The 25002-nt window shown below is 34.8% G+C and overlaps 2 protein-coding genes across 10 annotated transcripts; one reads left to right on the forward strand and one right to left on the reverse strand.

The window, feature by feature from the left end:
• Positions 1–313: 313 nt before the first annotated feature.
• On the forward strand, positions 314–14758 carry LOC122405093. Of its 8 annotated transcripts, none has more exons than XM_043409630.1 (14): positions 314–989; positions 2494–2536; positions 8410–8560; positions 8642–8855; positions 9171–9266; positions 9590–9827; positions 9912–10213; positions 10284–11922; positions 11994–12280; positions 12372–12477; positions 12555–12897; positions 12975–13215; positions 13305–14179; positions 14578–14758. In XM_043409630.1, exons 1-14 carry the CDS (start codon positions 984–986, stop codon positions 14747–14749), a joined length of 4713 nt encoding a protein of 1570 aa, XP_043265565.1. In that variant the 5' UTR covers positions 314–983; the 3' UTR covers positions 14750–14758. The 8 variants fall into 8 exon arrangements, with proteins under 8 accessions (XP_043265565.1, XP_043265533.1, XP_043265541.1 ...); XM_043409598.1 differs by lacking the exons at positions 314–989; positions 2494–2536 and adding exons at positions 2613–4043; positions 4923–5634; XM_043409606.1 differs by lacking the exons at positions 314–989; positions 2494–2536 and adding an exon at positions 2614–5634 and having other exon boundaries at positions 12975–13209.
• A 638-nt stretch (positions 14759–15396) lies between these two features.
• LOC122405177 (activin receptor type-2A) lies at positions 15397–24305 on the reverse strand. 2 transcript variants are annotated; one of them, XM_043409728.1, is made up of 10 exons: positions 23739–24305; positions 22890–23080; positions 22587–22764; positions 22378–22517; positions 21882–22261; positions 21609–21795; positions 21410–21547; positions 21200–21331; positions 20867–21044; positions 15397–15432 (listed from the first exon to the last, which is right to left on the reverse strand). In XM_043409728.1, exons 1-10 carry the CDS (start codon positions 23788–23790, stop codon positions 15416–15418), a joined length of 1593 nt encoding a protein of 530 aa, XP_043265663.1. In that variant the 5' UTR covers positions 23791–24305; the 3' UTR covers positions 15397–15415. The 2 variants fall into 2 exon arrangements, with proteins under 2 accessions (XP_043265663.1, XP_043265654.1); XM_043409719.1 differs by having other exon boundaries at positions 22363–22517.
• Between the last annotated feature and the right edge of the window lie 697 nt (positions 24306–25002).

Genomic DNA, 25002 nt, shown 5'->3' on the forward strand with positions numbered 1-25002 from the left:
CATATACAGATAGTTGACGATTCGCGGAACCAAGTGGCGCTATTTTTAAATTCCTTTTGAAGCACAAAATTAAAGAACAAGAAGTAATGGGTATAACAGCGATCTCTTTATATTAATATAAATTTTTTAAACATTTCTACTATGTTTTTACATAAATCTGCTTGTACATGTTGCGTAAAATTTTATTCAAAAAGTGTCTTGAACAAGGGACTGTTCCTTACTATTGCTCTTTAGTTGCAGTTGTGCTTCAAGCATAAGGTACAGGTCATGCGAAGAAGTAACAACCTTTGCGACCACGGATATCAAAGCGCAGAAAATCAATATAAGGCGAAGTCGGTTTGGAATCGTGATACGATCATGTATTCTCTTTGAAAAATCGTGTCGCTCTAGAGAATAATTCCTTGTTCACTGTTATCGTTTAGTGATTACTCATACATGTGTAATACCACTGGTAGTTTGGTTGAACAAAGAATATCTAGAAATATTTGGTGAATCGAGAGAGAAGGAATACCGTGGATCAGTTGTTCGATCATCGACGGTTGGAGAGGGTGCACGGACATGCGCAGCATAACCTCAAAACGTTAAGGGATGGCCAGGTCATTAACAGTGTCTTATTGTTACTCCCTTTGCATGGATTCGAACGACGATACTTGGGGCGATAGTGCTTAAAATTGCACGCACGCGAAGGGAACTTAAGAACGAGGAACGGAAACATCCCCTTTCGTTGTAAACGACCAGTCGAATTCGGGAGCATGCGCAACGAAAGCTAGACAGGGGTTGTTGCAGTCAGGGAGGGGCTCTCTTCGGCAGAGTGACTCAGAATATGCATTCCTGAAAGTACATCTTCGTGATTTTAAAGAAGTGACATGGGTATACTGCTACATTGTAATTGTATACTGTTATTCTAACGATATTCCGTGCGATGTCATAATTCGTGGCAGTGTTGAGTGTTACGTGGATCGACTGTCAGCTGTCCCTTCACCATGAACGTGAGTACTTTAGCCGCCTCTAATATCGACTCGTTTTCTAACACCTAGTGTGTGGGCGTTCCTCTATTCTACCGCGTTAACATAATCAGCAGCAGGAATGCGGTGCCGCTGGCTCGTAGAAAAAAAAAAAACAGGATCGAGATATTTTCTGTTTCCTTCCTTTCTTAATGCATTTCTAAACTATAGTTGAACCTAATACGTCATTGACCTCTGTAACACGTAAAATCGATGCGAAGGTTACGTCTAATCGAGAAGCTTCGTATATACCGTGTTTTGTATAGATGTTGACGTTCTAAGAAATTTTCGTCTTTTTCATTTTGCTTAAATATGTCGGTACGTTATAATCGATCGCTGGAATATCGTTTAAGAACGATTGCGATTTATGCAGTGAATAGATGTTTCTACCAGTGTGTTTATCGGGTCGTTCGTACATCCTTGAATTAGTAAATTAGAGGTAACGATGATTAATTTCGAAAGCCGAACGCGTGGAAGATAATTGTATCAAGAATGATTCATCTTCCACTTATTTAGATACGAACTCTTATTGGGATCCAGTGACCTTGTTCCTCGAACCACTCCGGGTTTTGTGTGACTGCAACTGCAAAACAGCTTGAGAATCACTTCCAGTTGCATATACACACACTATCGTTGTAAAGCTAATTGCAATTCGACGCCTTTATTCGTTTGCTGAGATTTATACGGATATACCGTATATACCCGCAGAAAAAAAAAAGGAACGGAACAAAGCCATGTGGGCCGTGGAAAGAAAAATGCGTTTTGAAATTGCAACAGAAGAACCTACATATCCAACGAAGTTTTATCGCGTAACATTTTCCGACTGATAAACCCTTGGAAACGAAACTGTTTCATTCCAATGAATAGGGCTATTCGCGTCGATACGTGTTTTTAACGTTCACGAACGAGACAACTGCGTCACATTTGAAAAATTATGTAGCGCCGGTATAACGTGGTGTAATTTGATCGTTACAAACTCCAATTATTTCTTACGTACGTGTATCCAATTTCTTAATGTTACGTTTGCACCCGTACGATAGACAAATCGATCTGGACGATATTTATCTTAGCTCTCGAGTCGTGACTCTTGAGTCGTGAAGAGGAAATGCACCGATTTCTTTCGAAGATACTGCTTCGTTTCACTTGCAGAGGTTCAAAAATAACACCGCGTTTTATAACGTGCGAAACACGAAACAGCTTAAGAATGTGGATGTTGCGTTGCAAAGTATTTTCGAATAATTGAAAGTACTAAAAAAAAAAAGTTGACTTTTCAAAACGCCTACGGACAAGCTATATCAATCTCCTACCTAGTAGGGTCGTTTCGATTTAAATATTGAAGTATGATTACATCATACGAACAACGAAAAGCCTTCTAGTACGGTATCGCGAAATAATAAAAAACAGTTTGATTGTACTCCCTGTTTCTCGACGTTAGAAATATTGGCAAACCTCTGACCAACGGAATTAATAACTCGATAATATTTTTCAGGCCTTGGCGACAGATATTGTCTACGGCAACGGAGAACGCGTTGGTGAGTTCAGTTGCGCTTACATTTACAAGATTTATATTTCTCCCGACCTATTTAAAGTGTACATCAATTTTCGAAAGACAAAGTTAGACATTTTACATCTTATATACTATATTTTTCGTAATACGTTACATCCAGAATTCCTTTTTCTAAGCACTTTATATTTTAATGTACACTTTACGATTACGTTATTACGAATATTTTTAACGCCCACGAAAGAAAGGTCGAAGGTAGTCGGCTACTCCCTTAATATCAATTCGTATAGGGGCGACGTTTTTTTCCATACATTATTATGCCCTTATAAGCGACTGCATTGTGGTTCTCCGGCATATCCTTTGTCCAGAGTCATTTACAGAGCACTACAAAGAAAACCCTATAATGCGATTGTGGCAAACACGATTATTTCGACCTCCTGCTTCCTTCTGCTTGTTCGTACAACGAGGTTTAACTAAATCAATGTTACGGCTATTATCTACCGTATTTTTTGATTCCAAAATAAATGATGTGTAACTTATGAATTTAATCAGATCAAATGATAAGATCAGATGGAAAATGATAAGAGCGCCGTACAAGATTTATACAAAAATATGATCTTAATTCCTAAAAAAAATTCTGACTTTTCAGAGTGTATCAATTACCGAACTTCCCTTGTTGGTTCAAAGTCTTTTTAGCTCTGCCCTCGTGCATGTGAAAACGTCGTTAAGTTATTTTTAACGTTTAATCCAAGAATCGATCCGAACGTATTTTCAAATCAGAAGCATTACCCTGATTAACCAGTACGTACTCGTTCCAGTGACCGAGTTTCTTCCAAACTTACCGATTTCAAAAAAAAATAGTGGTAAAAACAGCGGCTACAACAATTGAGACAGAGACCCGAAGAACGTTTCAAGTTGGGCGTAAATTCGATCGCAACGCGTTCGTTTCGTTTCGATCAAACGTTCTGTCTCCAAGCTACGATCGAATACTGTTTAATTAAGGGCGAAATTGGCCTGCGTTCGTAAGTACAAACTTCGATATGAAACACTGCGTATGCATTCAATGAGCCGCCAGTGGAGCTGCTCTCTATTCTGGCCGAGGCAGAGCGGGTATTTATTAATAGAGATTAAACTCCGCGTCGTGTCGTGCCGTGTGCAAACGCTCTCCCGCGCAGGACGCGTGCTGTTAGGGCAGTCTGACTCAGACCGCGGTCCAGAAACTGATTCTGCCAAAATAAACGTGGAAAAATCGTGCGCCTATCGGCCAGCGTGCCTATAATCGTAAAACGGATTAAGCTATCTATCCTGACTGCGATCGAGGAGCAAGCCCGACGATGTGCCGAGTGTCGCGTTAAGTGGTCACGTCGCAGGGAAAAGTTACGTGCAAATCGGTGTCCAGTGATTCGCCCAGTGAACGAACCAATTTCAGAATAAAACGAGTTCGCGTACATCCGGTGGCACCGATGACATTTTTCTACTCGTGTGTTTGTGTACATTCACGCGGAAAGCTTCCTCCTTTGTGATACATCATACAGGTTCGCCACATTTCGATCGATGAATCGCACCAAGCCATCCGCATGTTTATCGGCTTACAGGAATTGTTTGTCGCTTTTTTTGAATGCCACCGCTCGACGATCGATCGCGATCGTACAGTTCTGCGTTCGTTTACCGAATGGGAAAATTAATTCCGATTCATCAGCGTCGTGCATATTCTTCCCCATAAAGCGCCACCGATAAGTTCGTTAAGCGCGCACTTACTGCGACGTGTCGCGTTTACCGTGCATTGTTTACTATCACGCCGGCGAGATAAATCGTTCGATATTATCGATACTCCGTAGACTATGAATGGATAAACATGTTGCGTGCACTTAACTTTCTCCGATTGCACAGTTGCGCGTACATTTTCGTTTCTATAACAGAACCTATCGATCTTTGCTGGAAAATACATTTTTAAACTGAGTATCGACCTCTTGGTATTTTTAAACGTAATTCAATATAAATTAAAATTACTCATAGGCCTGATTAACGTAGTTCTCGACGGTATGACTCAGTATTCGAACAATTTTTATCTTCTGCCTGTATTCGAACGCGTTAATCGGCCCGACGTACCCTCGTTATCTTAACGTTCGATTAACTCGAAACAATTGGTTCGCCACTTGTTGCAATTTAGGCGGTTGAACGCGTCTGCTGACGCAACGACTAGTATTACTATTGTCACGTAGAATATTAGACCGACGCCAAAAATACATTTCGCTATTGTCTTCCTTCCTCTTTGACCTTCCGTATCTTTGATTAACCAGCATAGTCTACGCACGCCCGATTACGATTTCGGTGTAATCGATGAATCATCCTGATAAGTTTAACTCATTGATATACTATTCGTCATTATCAATACTCGTGTAAACTTTCTATAGATAGACGAAGTGTCTTCGATCTGTAAAAAGTAAAACGTGGGTTCAGCCACAATACGTCTTGATTGTCGGAGGCGTAAATCGTAAGGCAAAGCACTGGTGCTGTAAACAAAGGGATCGTTGAAAGGTGTCATCGACTGGAATACAGAGGAGTAAACGACGCTGTTTCGCGCGTGTTTCGTTCGTCAAAGTGCAAACGTCTTTCTTTCATGTACGAGAGTGTCGCGAGAGACGAGAGCAACGCGGGAACTTTTCGCATCCGTGATGTAACTTTGAAGTGGTAAATGTACACTGCTCGCTGTCTGAAATAATGAAAAGTGAACATTTTAAAACGATGGACGAACCAGATTTAGTGCCTTCGCGTTTGGACGATTGGTAAACTTCGTGTGACATTATTTTTCTTCTGTTCTACTTCGACCGCGGTACGTACGTGTTTCAAAACATTCGCCGAACCTTTTTTAATGGTTATCCACCGTGAAAGCGTTACTACTATGTTGTAACGTAACAGAATAACAAAACACTGAACATTGACAAATGATGATAGTGCTTCTGTTGTGCGTCATCATGAAAATAGCAGAGTTCTCTGTGGGCCGTATGAGCCCACCACTGCAAGCGCCTGCACGACCGCCACATCTCTACTACGGCAAACGCAAGAGACAGGAACGAAAATATTACCGGAGGCCCAACGAGAAATGCAATTGCTTTCTATACAATCGTAAGAGTACCCAATAAATACTCTTTATGTCTATGATAAATATCTAACACCGTATTGTTCAGAGAGAAATAATCTATCAACAGTGTGGATACCTTAATTCGTAACGCCCCATCAGTTCGATTTTTTCTCCTTGTAATATACATATTATGCGTGCTTCGTGTTCCCCTTTTTCTGTACAGGTTGTTAATGTTATGCACGTATCGCATTAATTATTAGCTTTAGGAGAGTACGCATATTATTCCGCTCAAGGATGTGCTTATTACCAATTGCTAATAGACGCGATGTGTCAAGGGGGAGACACGCAAAGGCAATAAGTAGTTAATAGTTTCATGCAGGAATGCATTTCGAGATCTCGTTGTACTCGCAAAACGTTTCGAACGTTGGCAATCTTTTTATACGTAAATTTTTTTTTACGAGTAAACAATATTTCCTATTTTAAAAGGCTTCTCCCTCGCAGTTGTTTACGAGAAACGGCTTAATGTCTTACTATTTCGGGTAGCAACTCGATAGGAGTGCTTTAGACACTCGGTACCCGAGAAATATTTACACGACATCTGCTGAAACATACCAAATACTTAGAAACGCTGATAAGCAACGCGTGTACAGTTTGTATAAGGAACAAAGAAAGTACTCATTATTTACTTATTTCGGATTAAATAAAACATGCGCGTTTAACTTGTCTCGCCGAAAAATTGCAAAGCGCACAAACCAAACGAACCGGTTCGTTTGGCACAAGTATTCGCAGATTATATTTCGCCGCTTCACGCGTAAAATTTTCGTCGAGTCGCAAAATTTGGCTCTTCAATTCATTCCCCGCGTCCCTTGCTTCTTCTACGCTTTGCTAAAATTATCCGATACCCTCGACACTGCAAACGAAACATCGTGAAAGATTTTTTCTTCGACGAAGAAAACCAAACATTAATAGCAAAACCATCGAGCATGCAACAACTTCCGTCAAATTGTGGTTCGTACCACGAATCAGGTTAAACTTTCCTCAACTTAGAAACATTCGAGTTGCACCTGGAAAATAACATTAAAAACTCTAGATTAAAACGTTAAACAGTTGACAGTGCCAAGTCCTTGTACTATTTCAAAACCCCACTTTCCGTATTTTAAGGTTATTCGATGACAAATATGATGTCACTTTCACCGTATATATGTATTTTAAATTAATGTTTTACCTTCAACAAACATTAATTTCTCACTTAACAGTCTTGTAATTTTTTCTAAATACAGTGCAACTCTAGAAAGTTATGCACGTCACTGTATATTTAAAATGACCGCAGATTTTATGCGTGTACTGCTATTAATTCGATAGAGAAAATGAACGCTGCGTTTTAAATACATCAAGAATATTTTGTGCTCCTTTTCGGTTTGAGTATTTTGATCGAGGGACAGAAGAAATCTTCTATCAAGCGTGTCGCTATCGTAACCTTAATTCAAGCATGTTGTATCCGATTTCCTTTTGCCCACCCTTTACGCTGGATCGGTAATGCTCATGCGCCGCATGAGCAATCGTATTCCATAGGCGCAGTTAAAATGAATTTCTAACTATGAGTGACGGGAGAGTTGTCGCCATATGGTCGCGAGCATGAGTGTTTTCGGTTAACATTTATCAAATGTAAATATTTTCCGTAGAACAAGATCCAAGCGACCGTGGCGATGCGATGGAAAAGAATTTTTCGAGGTACAGTTGATAACTCATGTTCGAAATAATTTTTTTTTTCTCTTTTTTTTTCTTTGATATGATACTCGTTATTTACAACAAAACGAATTAAACGTTATCGTAAAATTAAATCTGTATTACCAGAGTTTACCGAGCCGCTTATTGTTAACCACAAATTATAACGCAAGAATGATGGGCATCATATGTTCCTAAACTATAATTTTATAATATTGCTTGCCATTCGATCGCCTACGTGTATTTATAATTAAATTCAGAAGCTGATCAAGTATAATGAAATGATATTGTTCGAAACATATCATACATACCTTGCGTCAAATGTTTTATCATGCAATGTGATAAATCGATTAATAGAGAATTAGATTAGTTGGGAGATTGTTTACACACAAGCTTTGTTTCGATGATCTTTCGAAGAATGTGCTTCAAGATAATTCTACATCGCACGTGCGTTTTCAACATCACCGATTGCCCAATCTAAAATTAACATGTTCCGATCGATTAATTATTTATTACGTGACAACTAACCTTAAACACGCCCTCTTAAGAGTGCTGAGTGCTATGATGACGCGCAGCCTTGATTATTCCCGATACGGAACACGGGCGCACTTACTCAAATACGTCCGCCATAACCTCAGCCTGACGTCATTGGCTGACAATTCTACTTTATCGTGAACATTCTACGGGCACAGAGAAATGAATTTCTTTGTTGATATCCTTATCAGTGCGTTATCGGTGTTTTTATCGGACTAAAATTCAGTGGTTCCTTTTCTGCAGTCCTACGAAAATGTCATTTACCCATTACTACGACACACTGACACTGCATACGCATTACATCGGCAAATAATTTTAACATAAATTCAGCTTGGTGTCTCGATAAATCTCGATAAATCTCGATATATGTAATCTGTCATGAACTGTGATCAACGCATAAAATACAATATATATAATGGTGCATTGCCAAAATTTGCAAACATGTTTAAAAAACTTCGAGAATGCACTGTGTATGTAAGAGATAATCTGTTCTTTGTTTATTTATCTTTTTTTATTGTAAGACATCCATTGATAGTTTATTAATATTGTATGTGTTTTAGGTGCAGGCAAAGGGGCTGCAGTGATGGAAGATCCACAAACACCAGGATCTGATTGCAATTCTAATCCTGCAACAGATTCTATACAACATAATTTAATTGGTTCTGAATTTGTGCAGGACAATGTGGAATATCAGTGGTTTATTGATTACGGGTAATTTTTTAGTAATATAAAATAAATATATGTTTAGTTTCTTATAAACCTGAATATTTATATTTTTATGTAAAATTTTAGTTACAGAGATGGAGGACTTCATGTTCATCCTAGTGTATTGTCCTCGCTCTCTGCATCTTATTCCCGGGAAGATTTGGGTTACTATGACGATCTTGCCCGCAATCTGGATGCTAACTTGGCAGAAATTGATATGGAAAGTTTCAGAACAGCAGACATTCATACTTTGCTTACAGCATTGCCAGTTATGTGTACAGATCCAGTTCAGCATTCAGAAGTAAATATATGAATGATTAAATTTATTATTAATTTTATAATATTTTATTACAGTGAATATTCTCAGTGTTGTATTGTAAATTATATTAAAACATTGCTGTTATCATGGATAGTTTACAAACAAATGCATTGATAAATTGGGATGAACCTTTTTTTAGGAAGTATCTTATGTCTGTAAATACATATCCTGTGTGATATTTAATTTCCAAATAATTATCGATACCTTGCCATAGTAGTAGAATGAATTCCCTATTTCTTTTTTACATTATATAAATAGTTTATTCTAAATATATTCTGTATTCCGTTATCGCGGCAGTTTAACTATCAAAGGGAACGATATGCCAGTATATCTGGATCTGTTATGGAAAAGCTTGACATCGGTACATCTATCAGCCCTCATACTAGCAGCCAGGTATGATAATGGCTGTGAGCGTTAAATTCCTTTTGTCCCGCGTTAAAAATTATGCGAAAGTATTTATATGGACTTGAGTTTTGCTTAATATCAAAATGAAATGCAATTTGGTTGCAGTTATTCTGCATGGCCAATGAAGGAAATGAGTTTAAACTGATTTGTTTATGTAATAAACACAAAAGATGTTACAAACATTTAAGCTAATCAGACGAATTCTGCCACTTAACCAATGCATGAAGATAAGCTCTGCTAGTTCTGCAAAATGCATGGTAAATAATTCATTGACGTACAAAATATAATAACAATATATCCTTGATTTGAAGGGAGAAGATTCAGCCTGTTCAACGACCGACACGATTTCCATATGCAAGTCGTCGTTGCTCTTTTCTCCTCTGAAAGAGACACCCGTGCTACCACCAGGGGGTAGTTACAGCGTCGACTCTCTGGACTGCGAAGACATGTTACTTACGTGCCAAGTAAACAACAAAAACAACTATACCATTGCTTTTGAGGGCAGTATTACAATGTATTCGGATGGCTCTCAAGACTTTGAAAATCAAGGTATGAAAGTAAATGATTCTTAATGTATAATAGTATTAAACGGATATGATTATTGTGGTGATTTTTTTTTTTTTTTTTTTGCAGAAAAACAAAAAAATTATGAAGCAGCAGAAATGTATTACAATAGAAATACAGATTTGAAAAATGTATTAAATTTATCAATGGCATGTTCTGATTCTAAAATATATACTACATGGAGTAATTTGAAACATTCTTCTGTGAACAAAATTATGACGCGTCACCCTTCAGGCAATAACAACACAATACCAGAATTTTTACAAGGTGTCGGAAATATTATGTCTGGGACGAATAAGAGAAGTCAGAGTTTGCCAGATTTAACTCAAGCTACTCAATTACATCACCTCAATATACCTCTCAATTTTTCTGTAAGTCTCAAAGAAATCCTCTATTTTCACGAGATTAATGTTCACTAACATTTTAAATATTTTTAAACAGGTTGATTCTGCAGAGTCAAATAATCATGCACAACAACTACAGAGTTCAGGATCTGTAATGAGTCGATCTATGAATGAAGAGAGTTCTGACAGTGGAGAAAATAATTCGACAGGAAAGAAACTACAGAACTTAAGTCTTGTAAAATTATTTATGAAACAAAAAAGTATGAGTGCAGAAGGAATGAGTCTTACTTTGGATCAATCAGACTCTGTTAGCGATAATGGATGGCCTACAAGCAATAGCGCTAGTGATAGTGGTACTAATACAAACACACAAATACAACGGCAAAATATAAATAATACCTCAAAATGTCAAGTTCCGGAAGGTGACTTTTCTATTAATTGGGTAAAAGGTGATCTTCACAATAATCAAGAAATAGAGAATCAAAAAGACAGTTTTAAGGACATTCCAAAACATTCATCGGTAATCAACGAACAAAAGGATGAAATGATATCATCCGCGTCTGTAGAGGAATTATCAGGAAGCATGTCAAAATCGGATTTAATGCATGATAATGACAATATACAAAACAGTTTCGATGTCATTCCTAACACATCTGATCATCAGCGGAAAACTGCATGGATTCGATCGTTGGAAAAGAAGTATCCAATTTGCAAAACTACAGGCATTCAAGCAATAGCTGAAACGGAGGATAACGGAGTTCAAACGTCTTTAGTGTTTGCAACACCCGCGGAAAAAGAAAATCCATCTTTAAAGGAAACAATTGTTAATAAAAAGCCAGTTTATGTTGTATATCCAAATTATGCATTACCCGACTTATCGTTTCTCAATATCAAAGATACAACATTAAATAATATAGCCTTAAAACCGCAATGCTTTGGAAAAAATAAAATTAGTTGGAAACGTGCGGGTCGGTCTGGTAGACCATTCTCGTGTAATGACATAGATGCATTACGTCAACGTGGATTTTCTCACGTTAAAGACTGGGAGTCATTGACATTCCTTTTGCCTACCGAGTACAAGAAAATTTTGCACGATGTGCCAGAAGTTTCAAGACATATAAATATTAACGAAGAAATGAAAAAACCTCTGTTCTGTTTGTCGCCACCAATGCGTCATAAAACACGTCCCCTAAGTGAAATCATACCAAATAACTCATCCTCCACTAGTAGTACAGCAACGCAGCCATCCTCTGGATATCGAGGTTCTTCTACGATATTAACCGATTCTTCAACAAACCAACAGACGTCAAATAATACAACTAATCCACTATATCTTTACCGTTACGATAGTATTAGTTCCGAGGCCAGTTTAGTAAGTAACGATAAAAAAATCCATAGGCAAGTCAGTAAGACAAAAACAAATTGCCCGTCTCTTCCAAAACGATCGATCTCATTACCACATGGAGATCGTGAATCTGACTTTAGTAGCGGAAAAGTGCCACCAAGACCACCTTTACCCAGAAGTATTTTAAGAAAGAATAAGGTTCCTGCAAATAAAAGATATAGCATGTTTGAAATGGGAGATGTAGAAGAAATAGAAGATCAATCTCCCGAAGTAAATAAACGAATGTCTTTACAAGAGCCATATTATATGAACAATGATTTACAGTTGTGCCGTGGAAAAATTATTGACTCGGAAAAAGATGTTGACGAGGCAGAAGAAAGATATCATACAGGTATATATCAGTTGATGAGCTTTCATTTCATTGTTTTATACAGTTTAGTCATATTCTCTTGTATTGTACAGAGAAAGTAAATGAAACAACTAGTACAGGAGACATAGAGACTGAAAATTTGGAAAATAGCGAAGACGATGTAAAGCAATTGGAAGAATATTTGAAACGTAGTGGTTTTTCGTCGCAAAGTAGCGACGGAGACACGGAAGGTCCTGATGTTAAATTAAGGTCATATGTAAGAAAGTTTTTAGGTCTCCGAATGAACAAAGATGTTACCAAAACCCCCGATATGATAGAATCGCAGAAAAAGACTGTCAGTTTTGCTGTAAACCAAAGGAAAAAATATTTAGATAATAAGGTAATTTGAAGCACAAGTTTCAAATTATTGTTTTCTATTAAATTTTGCGTATATCGAAGTGCATATTACATGGAACCTTTCGTTATTCCAGCCCAATAATTTAAATGCAAACGAGCAAACTAAACATTGTGCACTTACAGAAGAAAGGAGGGATACGAGTCCAGAAAACAAAGCATTAGATCTAGATGAGAAGAAAAGTAAATATATTGGAAATCCTTGCATATTTAAAAAATTATTTTTTTTTTTTTAAATTATTGTATTAATAAATTTTCAGAAATGGTACTGTCTGCAAATAAAGCGGTAGATTTATTATTGAAATATTGGGATGGCGAATCTATCCGCACTAGACAAAATTACAATGATAAAAGTGAATGTGCTCAAATTTGTCTTAATAATTTATGTCCGGTTTTGTACGCCATCATGTCATATGGATTAAAACCACATTTAAATTCTACATTTGGACCAATAGCAAATAGTGTTTGGCAGGTGGTTGAAGCATCCTCTCAACAAGGTCCACTTACTAAGACATTGAACGAATTAGTACAAAAAATTAATGGCGAAGATATTATTACAGAAGGAATGCTTAAATTTCATGCATTTGTATTTGGTTTATTAAAGTAAGTTGAACGTTATGACCCATGTGGTACGTATATATCATTACAGTCTAAATGTATTTCCCGTTTTCTTTTTTTAGTTTAAGAGCTCTAGACGCATGGTTCGCATACTTATGTACAAGGGAATCCATCTTAAGGAAACATTATAATAATAACAGTTTGTTTGTAGGAGCTTTAGCCAATGCTAATGCACGAGCAATTGTCAATTCCCTCGTGTACTTTTTAAATCCTCTCACATTTTGCCCGTTTCAGCTTGATCTTTTGTATCAGTATCGTCAGCTTCACAATAGTTTCGGAAATTTAAATAACCATATTGTAAGTGTGGGTATCTTTAGAATATTCTAAACGTTTTTTTATTATAGTTTTTAATACAAAAATCAAAGTATTATTGTAATATTAATACTTTACAGACTGTGAACTTTAGGAACGTTGAAATTTCTCCGAAGGAACATCAATTTGATAAAACGGACGTTTGTGCAATGGTTTCTAGTCCACGAAAAATACGTCCAAGATCTTGCGTTGCTTATAGCAACTACGACGATAAATCTGGAAATGCGCATAATCCGGACATGGAAACTGTAAAAAAACGTTTAAGCAATCCTATAGGTTCAAAAGTATTCCGCACTCTCGATAAATTGGCTTCTGAAGATTCTGAAGACTATAGTGATAGTTTAGAACATTCGCCATTGAACAGAGCGTCGAATAAGCATCATCCTGTATCTATAAAGTCTCATAGTCCAGAGAATAAAATTGACGACGAAGAGAATATGTCCGGTGAAGCGAAATTTAGGAAACTTCAAGAAAAATGGGAGTTAATGGTTGGAAAGGAGGACACGAAAAATCAACCAGCAATGTCGTCACCTTTATCGCCAACTCGAACACCTACGAGTGTAGGGAAATCTAAAATACCTAGGCTTCTTACTTCGCCAGTAAAGCAGTCGAGTGCGGTATCAGGAACTGTTAAGAACACGAAGTCTCCTGTTTCGGGAATTCCATCCTTGAAAAAGCCTGTTATGCTCTCGACGACAAAAACTGTACCAAAAAAATCTGTAGAATTAAGAAGCAAAGAAGTAACGAAGCGTACTAGTAGAGTGGATCAAGAGGTTGTAGGAACAACACGAACTCATTTAACGCGACCTAGCTCTCTACCTTACAAATCGTATGGAGTAATGTCGAAGGATAAAAACTTAGTGTCGCCGCAAAGACGAGCAGCATCTACATCGTTACCACGACCAACTACCGCCACTACCGCTACAAAAAATCCTTCCTCAAAGAAACCACTCAAGTAAGAACAGAGAAATTTTATTTTTCTTAAATGACTTTCAATCTATAGATCCTAGATAAAACAAATTAGTATGAAGTGATGTATAATATTAATTCTTAGCATGTAAATTATTTAATTTAATTGCAACAGATTTCATTCCACAGTAGATATATTGAATGAATAAATTCTGAGGGTCGCTAAAATAGAAATTAGTAATAGTTGATAATAGTAGAATTATGTATATTATTTTATTACGCATTTTGCATTTATTAGCTTCTGTAGAATCTACCCATGTTATTTGTGTTTTTTTTAGTGCCGTAAAATTTTTTGTTCATAGCTTTGTTGCTTAACGTTTTGTTGTTTCTTCTGTTTTCTTTTTATAGATTAGTAAAATAACAGTTCGCGCATCTCGATTCCAGAGAAGTTCGCACACTTACACACAGAATTTCGTCAGATAATGGGCATCTCGCGTTTGGTGAAGGCGAGAAGCTGAAAGTAATTTTGGAAGTAGATAATAACTGGTTATTATGTGCGAGAGGTGATCGGAAAGGTTTGGTACCGCGGATGTGTGTGTATAATATTCAGACTTAGCCCTACACTTCGCGTGGAGGTAAAACGAAATAATTTAAGTGAAACAATGTTACATAAGACTTCGACAATTATGAAGATATTTAACGAAACAGAGGAAATGTGTACAGTGTATTAAATGAGAGGCATAGAATTGTTTCTAATCTATGGCATAGTAATTATTCGTAATTGTTTGAAGCTTCATTTATATCGAATTGCGATAGTATTATCACTCATAATATCATCGGTAAGTAAATAGGTATCACTAGTCATAGGCTTTCAAACCAGATTATATTTAATTAATTGAACATACACCTATTTATAACCAGAATGTACATATATACAGTAAAGTATAATGATAATGATGATAAAGACGATAATGACATGTAATAACTTATAATTATTATGAATGTAACTGTGATCATAGTGTATAGGCGAGTAAGTTTATTAATGCGAATGTGCGCAATAACGTTAAATTTTTATTTTTACCGTTGTAACTTATATTTTATTCGTATCTATTCCGTACATCGCACGTTTAACGAGTATTTTATTTAGTTTTATCTGATGTATAAATTATTACATCGCGCGCTTGTGGTTCGCAACAATCACATTTTTTTACTTGCTTCATGTATTCTTTAGTATGCGGCGGCATACTGTGCAATCAAATAAAATCTAAAATTGTAATTGTATTCATCCCTGTATATTTCCTGTAAGGCAACCTGTTTATTTAGAATATGAGAGTAGTACGAATAAATGAATGAATATACTGTAAACAATGTTGTGTAACATCAGAAACACTGAACAATTTAAATATCGTTCAAATGGTTTTGAATCATTTTATACACAGAAAATAAATTCAGTAATGAAACGTGACGTGCAAATATGGCATTCACGTATTCAATGCATATAAATTTTCTATTAATACAATTGGCAAATAAAAAAACGTGTTGGTCGGTATATATTTATACAATTAAACTTGTCCACGTGTACTAAATATACTTTCTAAGTATGTTCCCACTTCTAGCAAAGTTGTTAGGTAAATTTTTATTTGTCCGGCTAACTAAAACTTTTTATTATTTCGTTTGCCTTTGATTATGCAATTGTGTATTATATCATTGAAAAAATAAACTGTTGTTACACAACAGTTATGATATGACAGATGATAATTTGTTTTCATTTTTAACATATCAGTAATGCTAGTTTCTAAAACAAAGATGAAGTTATACTACATGTTTGAATGTTAAAAAATGTTACACTATTTTTCAAGCACCGCTTTTTTTATTCCCTCTTGTATAATGTTAATGTCTATGATCGATACTATAATCATTTTATATTCTGAGGAACTTTCTGTAATTAACACATCTTTCATACAATTCTATGAAAAAAATGATGTGCTAGAATTAGTACATTTTATTCATAGCGTAAAGTAACGTTTCTGCACTCTTGTGCTATAAAAATTTATCAGGCCATTATTACAAAAATTTGTTATTAAGTAACATGATTTTGAAAACAGTTACATCCAATGTGCGTAGGAACATTCTATTGCTATGAGTCACATTATTTTTAAACGATAATTAAGAAATTACTTGTTTAAAGTCTTATCTCTAAATTACATCTTACTAAATTTTATTTACAATTGTTTTCCTTTATATTAGACTAGATGCAGACAGAGCATATCTGGTTAGTCTATATTATAATACGATGTAATTAAAAGAAAATACATGATTAAACAAAGCATTATAAAAAATTACTATGTAATCAATTGCTTAAAATTGTTTACCAATAATGGTAGCAGAAACAGACAATGATACCGAATGATATAACATGTTATGTATGATATCAGACTGACTATGGAATTGGAAGTATTTTGATACTTTAATGCTAAATTACAAAAGACATTCACCATATTTACAAACATCATTTTAACAAGTATTTTATATCTTACAAGATGAGGAAACTTTTGCAACTCAATGTAATTAATTATTGAAATTAGCTTCTTTTTTTTTTTTTTAATAAAAATCTTTGTGGTTTGTTCAAAATTTAAAAATTGAAAGAATTGTAATTTAAATGATAGAAAACTATTAAAGTATTTAATAATTTCTAATTTTTAATCAAGATCTTCACTATGTCTGTCAGAATTTGTATATACTAAAAGTCACAAATTACAATATTGATTTACATTAATATACAGTATATTATATGTGACTGGAATGCCATTATGGTACTGTCAATATTAAAACCTAACTTCCATATATATTGATGGGATATGATTTAGTAAGAGACAAGCAATGTGGCATGATACACGTATATAATACATGATACATGCATTTACACATCCAGCAGCACGGATTTTTTCCAGCCCAAAGAAAGTCATCTCTGACACCAACTAAGACTCTCTTTTATACAAGTGTCTTGATTGGTGGTGGAGGTGATGATTTTACTATGAGGTGGGAAGAATATGTGCGGTCGACCATACAAGGAGTTTCAAAATATTACCTCATCATTGCTCTCTATTGAATCCATATACATATAAGACCATCAAATTCGAAAGATTTCTTTTTTATATTGTAAACAAACGTTTTATTTATATTTAAATCGTACCTTAATAGACTGATGTTTCTTACAAATGCATTGCTTCCCAACTTCTAATACAACAATCCTTTTGAATTGTGCAACAATTAGCAATGATGAGATTAGAATATTCTTATTACATGAATTTTACAAATGAAATTTTTAACATATACAGCACATATATGAAATAAGATTTATAATGGAATTTTTTTTTAAAGGATGCAGTTGTTCTGCTTTTCGATATGTAAAAGTCCAAAAATCTTTTTAAATCTAGATAGTGTCGCAATTAACCCATAATTGATTCCAATGTGCAAGATCGTGTAATCAACTATTTAAGATAACTATTAAATAAACTCTGTGCTCTATGATTCTCAGATTGCTTAACATTATTATAATTATATTGCATTGCAAAGATGAATATCATACATAAAAATCTGTATTTCTATAAAATAAACATAATACTACATAATCAACTATGGGTTAATTTATCATTTAATAACATCATGTATTAAAGATTAATAGGTACACGTTACCGATTTCAATGCGTCTTACATAGCTAGAAATGAATATCCAAAGATGAAGAAGCTCTAATGTGTGCATATATTATTAACCTTTTGGCACTGTTAAGTCCAGTATCAAATATAAATTAACCTGCTGTCTTTTACTTGCTCTGATAAATTATGATCGTAAATAATGGGCAATATTCAAAATACACTTAGGCCTTATTTGTTATTACAACACTTAATTCGCATAATTATTATCACAGCTTATAGTACATTTATACCCTTTCGATTATATAAAAGTAATTTAGTATTGTGTGGAGTCCAATTACTTACTCGTTTCTCAAGCAAGAAAAGTTTGTTATTGTAATGCAATTTATCTCTAATTTAAAGCAAATTTCTTTGTTATTGTAGTTCTAATTGAAGAGAATTCAGAGCAAGTAAAAGAAATCATGTACTTAAAATTGACTCATTGAAACCACAATTTAAATAAATCCGAGTTATTCGAAACGTGCATCTTGAATCGCCATGGTATATGTATATTCACTTCAACCCAGAAAAAAATTCTATACGATACCATTTTAAAGCTGACATGTCCAAACCAAATACCGAAGCTTAAGCACTTTTTCCCCTCTACTCGCTCAACAGGAATATTTCCTATGAAAAACAGCGTATTAGTTATCGTTTTATGCGTGTGATTTCTTTTCGGTGCCATCGTTGCGTATCGACATCGGGACACGATACGACCTATCGATATATTCTCAGTTCCTCGTTAATCGTCCATGCTAGCTCAGTGGAGTGCCGTGCCATTTCTTTTAATATGACGATAAAAAGGACCGACGGATGATTGATCGAATCGGTTGCGTATCTTTGTGTCGAATTTTGATACGCAAGTAAGTGGATACCTAACCGAGGAACTGCGCTCGCGGGTATGTCTGTTTTTCAAATATTATTATTGACTGCTCGATAAATGAACGTTAAATTTTAATGACTCCATTTTGAAATTGCGTATATTCCAAAGTCTTTTAAATATCTATGAAGTAGTAATAGAATACTGAGAGATATTGATCATCTTTTTTTTCTGAGTAAAATTGCCACAGATTCACAACTGGTTGAAGTATCATCAAATACTTTTTAAACTTATTCAGTCTGGTTATGCAGTCTTTAACATAAACGAGTTGGAAGGACATTGAAACTTAATGTACAATTCTAAAGTTTTTAGAAAGAATATTGAGAAAACATAAATTTGGCACAAAATCTTTTCAGTACTGATAGAGTAAAACAGGTTTTGACAAAAACTTGTACAAACTATTATTAGAAAACATTAAATCTGTCAACTTCTGTTAGTTATCCATATCCAATGGTTATTGGATTCACTCAATCTAAGCTTATTTGAACATTTATACATATATGCTAAAAAGAAAATAATTTACTCGATTACTAAAATATTAAAATAAAGCATACTACATTGAATGAACACGATAAGAACGCTTTTGATCGGATATTTCATATCGAGACAATTATGTTATGTGAACTGTAGAAAGCTGGTTCAAGCAAGATGCTCCGCTTCTTTAAATATTACTAATACATAAATAATATATAATAATCACGTATTCGGGGCCTTACATATCCATTGTACATTGGATGCAAGACTCGTTTTGAAGCTAGATCATGTGTATACGAATTGGAGAATTATCTTCTTTCACAAAATTATGTATGTTTGTAAAGAAACTAGCAGAATCGAAGCAAAATGTAAAAGGAAGACTGTTACTTCACACGATCGGATATAATCCATGAATTCTTCTTATGCAACATCAATTTTGATTTTCCAATGTAAATTTTCATAATGTACAGCACTAAGAATCAATAGACCAAGTTGTTACATTTATTATAGCTATATATTCATATAGATTAAACCATATATTCCGATATGAATAAAATATATGAATTTACTTTCAATATGTATTATTTCCATTGCTTTCCTCGGTCAACGTGAAAACGTAATTAAATGAAAGAAGTTCATGGAAAACATCTTATTCCGTGAAGTAAACTAGTCGTCTTAAATACTATATATTACAAAATGCAAAATAATCGGAATAGCTCATTTATTTCGCGCGAAATCCTAATAAATTCCTCATGGCTTCCAATCAGTTAACTCGACTGTTCCTACCAGGTACTTTGTATAAGGTTGTTGAGTCATCTTTGTAACAATTCACATATGATACGATTTTACAGATAAAAGTCATTCATTGAAATTCACTTGGCTAGTGTTTTATCCATTTTGTTATTTCTGAACAATCATTGCGTGGTTGCTAACATCAATGAGGAATGTAATCGTCCCGTATATAGATAAAAAGAAAGAGAACTTTTCACGTTAAAACTGTAGCAGTATATATATTATCTCCATTTTGTGTACTAAAATGGAAGTACTTTTAATATAAAATAAAGAGTATAGATCTCAACTTTCTGTTGATCGGTAATACTGCATGCACGAGGAAATAGTTGTAATTGCATTGTATAATCCACAATTAAGCAAAATTTACGTGTAAAAACATAAATGTTTCAGAAGATAAAAATCTAGGAACCTTTAGTAACAAAACTGTCTTTCATGCTATTAATCCTTCATTTGTATGATTTAATGCTTTGCATTTCGTACCTCTAATTAATCAGGCTATTAATGTACAAAAAGCTAAATACTTGGTTCGCAACACCAATTACAAAATGTAAACAACATTGATGATTTATATCAAAATATTCTAAATATGAACGATACAGAAATGTGTTATATAACCTCTAATAAATAACAATAATTATAAAAATGGCATTGTAAAAATAGTTTTACTTCATATTTAGTTAATTGATCCACGAACATGTTAGATGATCATTAAATTGTTTACGTTAGTTTCAAATAAAATTTGTATAAAAAACGAGGATAAAAGCAAATAATGATTATCAAAAAATGACATGCAATATCTTGACATTCCTCATTGATGTATATGAAAAAGTTATGATACAGAAAATGGTTGTGCAATGTAACTAAGGCTATAATACAAGTAGATTAACTACATACTAGATTCCTTAGTGGTGATAGTCTCGTTGGTATTATCAACTCTTATTAACGTCGAAGAATTTAAAACAAGCGTCCTACTCAATGTAGCAACTCTTTCCATTACACAAGACGCTGAAAGACGCGCTTCAGCGTCATGATCCCAACACTCTTCCATCGTATCACAAATTGATTGAAGTCCCTAAGAAAGTGATAGAGATATTACCGTTCAGACGCGATCGTGTTTTATGTTTAATAGTCAGAACGTGGTCGAGGTGACTTAAAACGTAAAAATTTTCAAAATATCCTTCCTGATAGATCGAAAAATAAAAATGCCATATATGTGAGTTTACTTACAGGATGTTTACGCCATGTTTCTAAAATGAGTGGCCGTTCTTTTTTATGCACAACACTTTCTTGCATATCTTCCAAGGTTGGGTGAAGACCAACTTCATCTTCAAATGGTAATCTGTATTCCCCAATTGGTCCCTGATATATATAGAAACAGTATAACGGAACATTTAACAATATATTTAAAAATGTTTAAATATGTAAATAGACATTTACATCTTGCACGGTGCATCGCGAAGCTAATTCCCAAAGCACTAGTCCGCAAGCGTACATGTCAATTCGTAAAAACGAGTCTCTCGTAAAATTAATTGCGCCTTCTAAAACTTCTGGTGCCATGTATCTTCTTGTTCCAACCTAAGAGCAGTAGGATGCAAATCGAGTTTTATCTATTAAATAAAGCGCACGATAAACATACCTGCCCATGTGTATCACCGCAAGGTTTTCCAGGATGAAATATCAATGCCAGACCAAAGTCTGCTATGCAGGCACTCATGTCAGCTTTAAGCAAAACATTTTTCGATTTAAAATCTCTATGAGCAACAGCAGGTTTGTATCCATCTGCTTTATTGGCTGGTATTTCTTCGTGTAGGTGCATCAAACCTCTGATAAAATTCAAGTAATTGTTACATCAAATTGTATTTAATACAAAATGCATAAAATATTTGTGAAATAGGTATAGAGGCATCACCTTGCCATGGATTCTGCTATTCTACACATCTCAGGCCATGTAACAACATTTGCCTTTAAATAATCGCATAGCGATCCTTTTTCATGGTATGCGGTAATTAACCAGAATTCAGCTTGCAAGTTATCCCCTCTTTTTTCAACGCCTATAAAACGTAATATATCCTCGTGATCCATATGTGCAAGTTTGAAAATTTCTTGTTCAGTCTGCCAAGACTGCTTGTCTTGTGTAGGGAATACTTTAACCGCAACAATTTCATTTTTCAATTGCGCTTTCCAAACTGCTCCAAAACGTCCGCGTGCTTTAATCTCTAAAAGCTGAATCGGACGCAATCCTAAATTAGGAGATGGTTGTGGCAATGGAAGAGGTTCTAATGTGGGTACCTAGAAAATTTACTTTGTATTACGATTACGTGCCAAACGTGGTTGACAATATAACACCAAAACAAAAGATTTATAACGTTTAATAATTTAATATTATGTACATATGTCTTCCAAACCTCGTTGAAATATCCCAACTTTCTACGTCGATAGCACCAATATAAAAATGGTAAAATGATAGCAAGAAGGAGCATAGGTATTGATATTGATAAAACAAGTGTTATTATCTGTTGTTCTGTGTTTGGAACAGGTTCCGACTCTGAAACAGGATTTTACTCAATGATCAGGAATATAGACTGATTATATATTATTTACCACAAATACATACCACGTATAACAGAAGGTTGGATAGGTTTAGAAGAAGATGTTGGGTGAGGATCCCATGTAAAATTCTGGTTACACATGTTGCCATCACAGCAACAGAAAAATAATTCTTTCTTCCTTTCTGCACTGTTTTCAATGCAATGTGGCCTATCATAGCAATCATTACTATCCAAGAAACATCCCTGAAAGTTATGTTATAGCTTTTCAATGATAGAGCAATAAGTTAGAAAATAAACATTATAAATGGATGCATAGTAGTAGTATTATAGAGTTATCAGAATATTGTATTAGTAGTATATATTTGTACCTTTAATTTAATTATAGATTTTTTTGTAACATTATCTATCTGCCACAATACATAACAGTGGTTTCTTTTGCCTGGGTCATGAGGACCACATTCTTCTCTTCCCGAGCATTCCTGCTGGGATTCTGTACATAATGTTTCATTGTAAAATTCACAAACAGATGAACCTTTGACATCATGTCCTAAAATAGGTCCTAAAAATTATAATCCATTAGAACCTTGTAACATTAAAATATGTCAGTGACAGTTTATGTGAATAAGATGTTCAGTTCCAGAAATTAAATAATTTGTTAAATAGCACGGAAATGTATAATAAATAATACATATATATTGTAACAAATGCTGCTTACAATTGGTATCGAACAATTCATCTATAGAAATGAAAAAATAGAGCCACATATATTTCAATTATTTTATTATACATGTACAGAGCTGGATAAAATTTCAAATAGAAGAATTCAAATAACATTTCAAATAATATCCAAGTCTGTACGTGTTCGTTTAAAAAAATAATCGGTTTAGAAAGAATAGAATTGGTATTTTCACGATAACGCAAATAAAAATAGCATTTCGTTTCAATAACCGGCGATCACACTTGATATTAAAACATACCACTATTATTCTTTTGTTTGAAAGCATATTACGACAAATTCCACGCGTATATCGGTTAACGAGTTACGTTTGTAAACACAAAACAAAATATCGGTCCATCGAATGCAGAAGATTTAGTAACGATTTAAAACGCACTCGGCATGGAAATAGCATCGTAATCTCCATGAAGATTTCGCGTCAGCGAATAATTTATGTTGCGGATGCAATTGTCAAACGGAAGATAATGGAACATGCAATTACCTAACAATCCTAGGATGAGATATGGCAGTATCGTCACGTATGCGGACATCATGAACGGATCGTAAAAGCATACCAGAAATTTAAAGTCTAGATGCACGGTGTTCGCGAGATGTGGCTACAACACCGGACTTCGGTGCGCAAGGTCCGGGGTTCGCGCTTAGCCGTCACATCTGGGTTATTTTCTACGTGATCCGCACCATCGCATGTGCCCTGCTTCTAGAATACTTGTTTATGGCTCCATGTTCCCGAGGAGATTGAAATCGCATCAAATTAAGAAATGAGAAAAGAAGAATTCAGTCCTATTAGCTATTAAGCAAATTGTAGTAATTCATCCACCGACACATCTCTCTTCCTCACCCCTCCCACATTCGTGCAGGAACGCGGACACCATGGATTTATGTTATTTTTCACCGTTCGAGCACTTTGATTCCGGTCACTTTTTACCGATCACAGTTATCTCAATTAACGAACAATTCAGTTTAACGGACGCGAAGTACGCCCACAATGCGACAGGTTCCCAAAAAGTTTGTAAAAATCAACCGAACTCGCAAAAGAACGTGCCAAACGCACGGGAGGATTGATCATAAACTAATGGGTTGCGATAGAACGACGACGTCAACGAAAAACTGAAGACTGCGTCTACAACTTGTAGCGTTGTCCTTTTACTGAACTTTAAATTATGCACTAGAAAACTAGAGAATAGATGAAAAGCACAGACGCACTTTTTTTTGTTATTACATGTTGTTATTACTCTAAATTAAGAAGTAGAAAATATTAGACAAACTACATAAGTAACAATACCAATGATAATCTTTAATTAAAATTTACATATGCATGACATTGTAATCTTGTCATTTGAGGAAAATACAGTACAACAAATTTTTAGAAAGTTTTTAATTGTCTCGTGGCTGGAACGCTAGATGGGGTTATTTAAACTCTGTAACAGGTAATCAATTCAATCCAATGAATAGATTATTATTTATTCAATGAGTATCATTGCGTTTTTAATATATTTCTGCGCATTATTTAAATAAAATGAACTTTTAAACTAGTGAATAAACATAAGATATCGTTTATTCCATTTTTATTTAAGTAATGCCCATCCGTATTCGTTTGGCTATGAGTGTATCTTTACTCGCCCTTCAGTTGGTTCTAGCTCAGCATTCTTTAATGACATGATCGTTTCTTTTTAATATTTATGCCAGCGGTTTGCTTAGTTTTTAAGTTAAGTAATAGAGAATAAATAACATGTAAAAGAGTATGA

The sequence above is a fragment of the Colletes gigas genome, unplaced genomic scaffold (assembly GCF_013123115.1).
Source record: "Colletes gigas isolate AHSC1104 unplaced genomic scaffold, ASM1312311v1 Colletes_gigas_Sc00001, whole genome shotgun sequence".
NCBI lineage: Eukaryota > Metazoa > Arthropoda > Insecta > Hymenoptera > Colletidae > Colletes > Colletes gigas.